The 7,233-nt window shown below is 40.5% G+C and overlaps 1 protein-coding gene across 1 annotated transcript; it reads right to left on the bottom strand.

Annotated features, from left to right (window-relative positions):
- Positions 1–493: 493 nt before the first annotated feature.
- RPS27L (ribosomal protein S27 like) lies at positions 494–5,012 on the bottom strand. The gene is made up of 4 exons (XM_074549717.1): positions 4,849–5,012; positions 4,497–4,605; positions 2,039–2,149; positions 494–980 (listed from the first exon to the last, which is right to left on the bottom strand). Exons 1-4 carry the CDS (start codon positions 4,852–4,854, stop codon positions 952–954), a joined length of 255 nt encoding a protein of 84 aa, XP_074405818.1. The 5' UTR covers positions 4,855–5,012; the 3' UTR covers positions 494–951.
- Positions 5,013–7,233: the final 2,221 nt, after the last annotated feature.

Below are 7,233 nucleotides of genomic sequence, written 5' to 3'. Positions count from 1 at the left end.
ATGCTAGCTAATTAGAAAATCCCAATAATAATTAGCTTACCAAGACACCTGATACTTGTAAAGAGCTATTGATACATAACTTGAGATATTATAAGATATATGTAATATTTTGTTTTAATATTTTCTCATGGTTAAAAACAAAATCCATTTTAACTAGCAATTTAGAAAGACATGGCTTTCAAAAAATAATTATATCCTTATTGCAAGAAGGCAATTATTTAATGCCAGTATTTAATACTAACAGTATGCACAGGTTTCCTGTCCTTGTGCCTGGATACCATTCACATCTCCTAGTGTAATTCCATGACTTAAAATTGTTTGTATGCCAGTTGCCTTCTCTATGCTGCAGGTTTTCAGGGCTTTGCAAAGGATTACTTTGGGTTTGGTTTTTTTTTCTGGATAGACATCTCAGTTTAGAATACCAAGTGCAGTCTTGAGATCAAATCAGCAGGAGGGAAAACCCATGCATTCCACAGAAACAGCTGAACAGAGGTGAGTAACATTTCATTTTTATTTATCAGCATATTTCCTAAGAGGGGGAAGGGACTACAGCAACATTGAAAGCAAATGAGCCATTTTAAATCTTATCTAGCTTTTGCAATCCTTGCAGTTACGGTAGCTGCAGTAATAAAATACACAAAATGCATTTTAAAGCAGTTTCTGTAACTATATGCATTATACTGCTGTAGTTTATGATTAGCAAGGGGAAGGATGCAGGAAGTCCAAGGTTTTTACTGTTCAAACTTATAAAAATAGAGCTTGGTTATCTGCAAACTTACAGGAAGAACTTGCACTTCAGATCATTTATTGAAAAAGAGATTCCAGCAGATTAGTCAGCAGGAGCATGTAATTTGTACAAAATCAATCATAATCACATTGTTGTTGTAACAGGCATTTTTAAACTGGTAAGGCTTTCAGGAACACAGATCCAAAAATCACATGCTGAACTGCTCAGTGTTGCTTTCTTCTAAATGAACAGCCTGCAAAGAAATCACGTGAGTAGAGATATGAATAGTCCTTAAATTGTTAGACTGCCTTGAAAAATTGCCCATCCAATGAAAGTGGAAAAATCCATGGATTAAATTTACATTTCATGTACCATAAGAGGTGAAGATTTAGCACTGTAAGTCTTCTCTAGCTCAACCTGAGCAACATGCTTGTCATGCAATTCATCTTAAAATAAGATTCAGGTGTACTATTTCTTTTCTCCCAGATGCATTTTAAAATTTCAGTCTCTGTTCCATCCCTTAGTGATCCAAACCCCAAACTGAACCAGCTGCTGTGTGTTGTTACCATTTCAACAGCCTCAGTTCAGGTATTCTGTCCCCATGTTTACACCCCTGTGTAGCACATTACATAAGCACTGCTATGTGTAATTTGCACACATGCTTACCTTTTGCCCTTTAAATAAGAAATTACTAAAATTTGGGTTAATTCTTACATTTTTTAAATCCTAAAGTGTTTCCAGTGCTTTTCACATACCCCAGAGTTGGGCTGCACTCAAAGATACTGGTGTTATACCAGTTATCTGTATATACATTATTGGTGGTTATTTGCTCCCTTATAATTTATATGAAACAAATATTCTTTGAGCCAGGGAACTGCTTTACAGTAGGACTATTTAAAAACAAACAGGCAAGCCATTAGTGACTAGCAGTGGCACAGGATTTTTTTAGCCTGGCAAAAGCACCCTAGTCCTCTGATGATGATTTTTAACACTTTAAACCCAGCTCAGAGTTAAACAGCAGTATTCACTGCACAAGCTGAAGGGAATGACAAGTCACCTAAAATGAAGTGTGTTTGATGACAATGTAGGTATTTAGCTGCCTGGCATATCTGTACAGCCATTTAAAAACAAAGAATCTGAAGAAAAATCCACAATTCTGTGCCTATTATCAATGTTTCTAGTAGCCAGCTCTGAGCAATTTGCAAAATCAGCGTTCCAGTATCAGTTTCCAAAATCCAAGCTAAAATATTTGCAGGCTATACAATGCATTTATGTAAGTGACATATTTGGGTTGTGTAACATTGCCCTTACCTTCTGTGAGCCTGGCTTTGCCCCCAGTTGGCTGACACAGCACAGTCGAGCACCCTACACACAGAACTACTGTCTGAGCATGGCTGAACACTGTGGTGATCTTGTAGCATCCTGAAAAACAGCATCATGAAACTTCCCACTGGCTATTTCTAGCATCATTTTTTACTTGGTAATTGAATCAGGTATTCTGAATACTTGTCCAAAATGCATCTGTATTTCCTTACACAGCACACCAAGCCAAACTAAGCAAGCCATGGTTGTGTTCTGAAGTGCTTGCCTTTACTTACATGCATAGAAAAGCAAGTTAGGTAACAGAAACTGGTTTGATTCCATATGAAAATCAACAGGCCCTGCTGGCTGACAAACCCCAGTTTGCCTATCACATCTCCTGGAAAGAAGTTCAGCAGTTCCAGATTATCCTCCTCTGCTGAGCAGAGGAACCCATGGAGCTGGAGAAATATTTACCTTGTAACAGTAGAACACTGCTGTTGACAAAGTCTGAAAGCTGGGAATATAAACACTGCTGTTCCAATCTGTGTTTGCTTTCTGTTTAATAATTGGTACATGTAAGGCTTGGTTGCATTCTATAAAACTAACATAATATTTAAATGGAAAGACTTGCACATAAAAACTTCGCTAATTCCCTATGAAATGCTTTTGTCTACAACTTATAAATTTTATGACTTAAGAAAAGATGAGATCACTCATATATGGCTTAGAAATGGGATTTTCACTGCTTTTCAATTTCTTCTCCTGAAAAGTATTTTTAATTAGCCAAGAGGTATGTTTGGAGGGAGAAATCCTGTAAAGGATTTAATCTGGATATGGATATACAAAATAAATAGGTAAAGGCGAGCAGAGATTGCGTTTTCAGCACATGTGGATCAGAAAGCTACGACAGAACATAGGTTGTGAGCAGGGTCCTGTGACAAAAGCTCTGCTTGGTAGGGAGAAGCACTATGAGACAGAATAACAGATCTCTGTTTAAGAGCAACTGTATAAATCTTTATGAAAAACTTCTAACAGCTAAAATTTAATCACAGCAAATTGGGTTTTTCCCCTTACTGAAGCTGAACTTCCATGTTGATGAGTTTTTAATGTGTGTGAGTTGGCAGGGAAATGAGCCCAACCCATTTGAGTATCTAGGAAGGAATTTCCAATTCCACTGACCCACGGACATAAGGCCATCTGCTGTTTTCCAAGCCTTCTGTATGGGATTCTATCATTACTGAAGCTCTCCTGCTTTGCTCTATATAGCCCACAAAAAACAATTAACCCAACAATAATGAAGATAACCTGTGACCTATGGGCCTATTTTGACACTAGCTGTATAACAGTGTATGCGTTCATGTATTCTGGTTTAACAAAGAGTAAAAAACCCCAAAAACCCCAGAGGCTTAGTCTTCAACCCTGGATTTGTTTGAAAGCAATCAGAGCTTACTTTCAAGTTGTTTAAATTAATTTTCCTCACTTTCAGATAGAATATGTCTCAGCTTCTTAGAAAACTAAGCAACTAAGAAAGAATAAGATCAGAAAACCTGAGCACATCAACAATTCCCTGGTTCTATGTCAGGAAGATCACTATTGTGTTTTCTTACTGCTAGAATCTTCTAATGCTGCAGCAGTTGCTAGGAAGTTACCACACTGTGCAATATGGATGTGACTGTGCTGAATAAAAAAGCTGTTCACAGGTACAGCGCATTCCTATCATGGTGCTACAAAATCCCATAGTTTAGTTCATAAAAGTGAAGTTGATTATACAGATATCTCTGAGCCAAAGTACTGAGGATCTCTGAGAAGTGGCCACAGGCAACATCTTATAACTCTTATATGTGAGCTAGATGGCAGCTTAGTTCTTAACAGCACATGCAAAATAGGCAGTGGTGTATGTTTTATGTATATGTGCAGTATCCCTGCATATATCCTTGTCAAAAGTTTTTCCAGTTGCTCTTCCAGAACTAAGTTACAAGAGCAGGAAAACAATGTTGGCTTCTGTTTGAAACTTGTGCTATGGATACTTTAAGGCACCCAGTTAATCTCACTTTATACATTGCAAACCTGGGGGATTGATTGTGTTTTTCCCTACTTGCAAGGGTTTTATACAGGAAAAAACCCAACTAGAGAACTCATGCCAGAACCTCCAGAAAAAAAGTGCCTGATTGTTTACATCAACTTTTTCCAAAGATGGAAAACAATGTTATTGTTAAAAAACCCAAAGCAATATGCAGACCTTTTTCTAGACAGAATAAAAACTCAGATAAGAAATAATAATCAACTGTTACATGAAGATCTCTATAGAATACAAACTCGGATAAGAAATAATAATCAGCTGTTATATGAAGATCTCTATAGAATACAAACTCTGATAAGAAATAATAATCAGCTGTTATATGAAGATTAACAGTATATAAAATTAGTTTTGTTCCTTCCATAATGCATGAACGTTTCAAATATTTACCTGGACATTTTACATCCATAAAGTAGGAGTTCGGGCTCTGCACGAGACGTTTCTTTTTGTGCTTCCTCTTCTCATCCTCCAAGGAGGGATGCACCAGGTCCTTGGCCAGCTGCGAGGGGCAAGGGGAGAAGCGCCCGGCGCGTCAGGCGGGAGCCGGGCCGGGCCCCGGGGCTGCCCCAGCGCGGCCGCAGCCGAGCCCTGACAGGGCCGGCCCGGGGCCTCTGAGGGGGCTCCGGGAACAGCAGCGAGCCCGAGCGAGAACGGCCGGGCCGCTCTGTCACCCCCGCTCCCAGGTCCCCGCTGGCGGTGCCGGGCCGGGCGGCACCGGCGGACCGTAAACAACTCAACTCACCGGCATGTCCGCACCGGACCGGGCCGGGCCGGGCCGCCCCTCAGCGCTGCCGCCCCTCAGCGCCGCCGCCGCAGCCGCGCCTGTGCCGAGCGCCGGGGGCGGGACCCAGCGCTGCCAGCCCCGCTCGCGTGCTCCGGCACCGCCGGGCGTGACACCGGCCCGTAAGCGCGGCAATGCCCGCTAGAACTGCGCCGGCTTCACGCTGGGTGGTCACTAAATCATGGCTGGTATGGCACAGAATCGTGGAATTGTCAGCGTTGGAAGGCACCTAGAGCAGGTGACGCAGGAACGTATCTGTGAAAAACGCCAATCACTTGTTTTTAAAATTTTCAAAGTTTAATAGTAATAAAATGGTTATAACAATTAGAGTAATAATAATTTGGACAAGTTGAATTAGGACCATGTGAGACAATAGAGACAAAGAGTTACGGACGTCCGGGTACCTTTTCTGGGCAGCACGAGCCTGAAAAAAGACCCACATTAACAGAGGATTAACCCTTAAAAACAACAGCCTGTCGCAAATTCATACACCTCATACATGATGCATAAATTCCATTCAAACACAGGATTCTGTCTGGTCATCGTCAACTTCTTCCTTCTAATCCTAACAGCGCCTTCGAGGTGGGAAGAAGTTCATTTCTCCTGATAATGGAGCAATAAATTCTCTTTCTCTGAAAGATTCAGGTGTCCTGGGGCTGCTATCTCACTGCGAGTCCTTTCTTTAAAAAAAAAAAGTATCCTACATAGCATAGTTTCTATTCTAAGATTTTTTATAACCTAAAACTATATTTAATACAGTACTTAATAGAATTAATGCAGCATCACTTTCTAACAAAACACATATAATATTCATTTTAATATTTGCAAAAAGCCAATCATAAAATACACATTTTTCACAGAACTGCACCAGCCTCATGCTGGATGCTGACTAAATCATCACTCGTATGGCACAGAATCGTGGAATTGTCAGGGTTGGAAGGCACCTGGAGCAGGTGACACAGGAACGTGTGCAGGTGGGTTTGGAATGTCTCCAGAGAGGGAGGCTCCACAACCTCCCTGGGCAGCTGTTCAGTGCTCTGCCTCCTTACACACAAGTTCTTTCTTGTGCTGAGATGAAACTTTTTGTGGTTTAGTTTATGGCTATTGCTCCTCATCGCTGGGCACCACTGAAAAAAGTCTGGCACAATCCTCTTGGCACTCACCTTGAAGATATTTATGTGTATGAATTAGATCCCCTCTCCATTTTCTCTTCTCTAGCCTAAACTGGCCCAGCTCCTGCTGTATTTCCTCATAAGAGAGATGCTCCAAAAACTCTCATCATCTCTGTGGGCCTCCACAGGACCCTCTGCCTGTCTTTCTTGTTCTGAGGAACCCAGAACTGAACATATGTTGGTTGTTCCATGGTAAATGATACATTGCATGAAGTTGTACCTGTGAGCTTATTCTTTTGCAGTTTCCCACCCCAGTCAAAAAGCAAAAGGCAGAAGAATTTCTGTTAGTTACCATTCATGTGCTTAAATTAATTTAGAGAACTTATGAGACATAAAACTATTGCAGAGTGGAAAATTTTTAAAAATCACTTTTTTTTTTTTTTTTTTTTTTTTTTTTTTTTTTTTAGGAACAGGCTGAGTGTTTTTTTTTTTTCTGCAAGTCAGTAATCACAAATGTAATCTGTAAAATCACGTGTATTTATCCTGGAATATTTGGAATATTTCAAAGTGCAGTTCAGTAGAAGTCCTCCTGGTGGCACAACAGACCTTACAAAAATCTCTCGGTATGAAGTCTTCCCAAAAGTCCAACGGGAACGTGTCAGGACACTGCCTTTCTGAGAGGGAACTGATGCATTTAGCAAAACTTATTTTAAAAGTTTGCCATGAGCAAAAGTGAGGGTGTAATTTCACAGAAGCATATCATTCTGACAACAATATTCTCAAGGCTGGGCTTGGTGTCTCCAGTGCTATAACAACTTTCAAAATACTTTCCACCCCAAATTCTTACATTATTCTGACAGAATAGTCCCATGTGTTGCAGTGCTCCAAGCCATTATATTGGTTTTCCTTTTCTCACTGTCCCAGCCCTGTAACTCTGTAATGCTGTGTTAGCATTTTTTCCTTATGTGGTGATGACACACAGATAGAGGTATTTTGGAAGTATTTCTTGTTGTATCATGGGGAATTTACTAGGAAGGGCTCTGACTCATACTTTCCTCTGCATGCCGTGCTGTGAAGCCAACAGCACAAACCAGTTACCAGCACAGAGACAGTTCTTGTGTTTTAAGCTGTTTCTACTACCCTCCTGTCCTTTTCAAATGCCTGTTATTTATGTGCCAGCAGAATGGAAAAAAGATAATTGCTTAAGGCTTTTGATTTAGTATCTGCAGTAGAG

This window comes from Zonotrichia albicollis, chromosome 11 (assembly GCF_047830755.1).
Source record: "Zonotrichia albicollis isolate bZonAlb1 chromosome 11, bZonAlb1.hap1, whole genome shotgun sequence".
NCBI classification, from domain to species: domain Eukaryota; kingdom Metazoa; phylum Chordata; class Aves; order Passeriformes; family Passerellidae; genus Zonotrichia; species Zonotrichia albicollis.
This window is presented reverse-complemented; position numbering and strand designations above follow the sequence as displayed.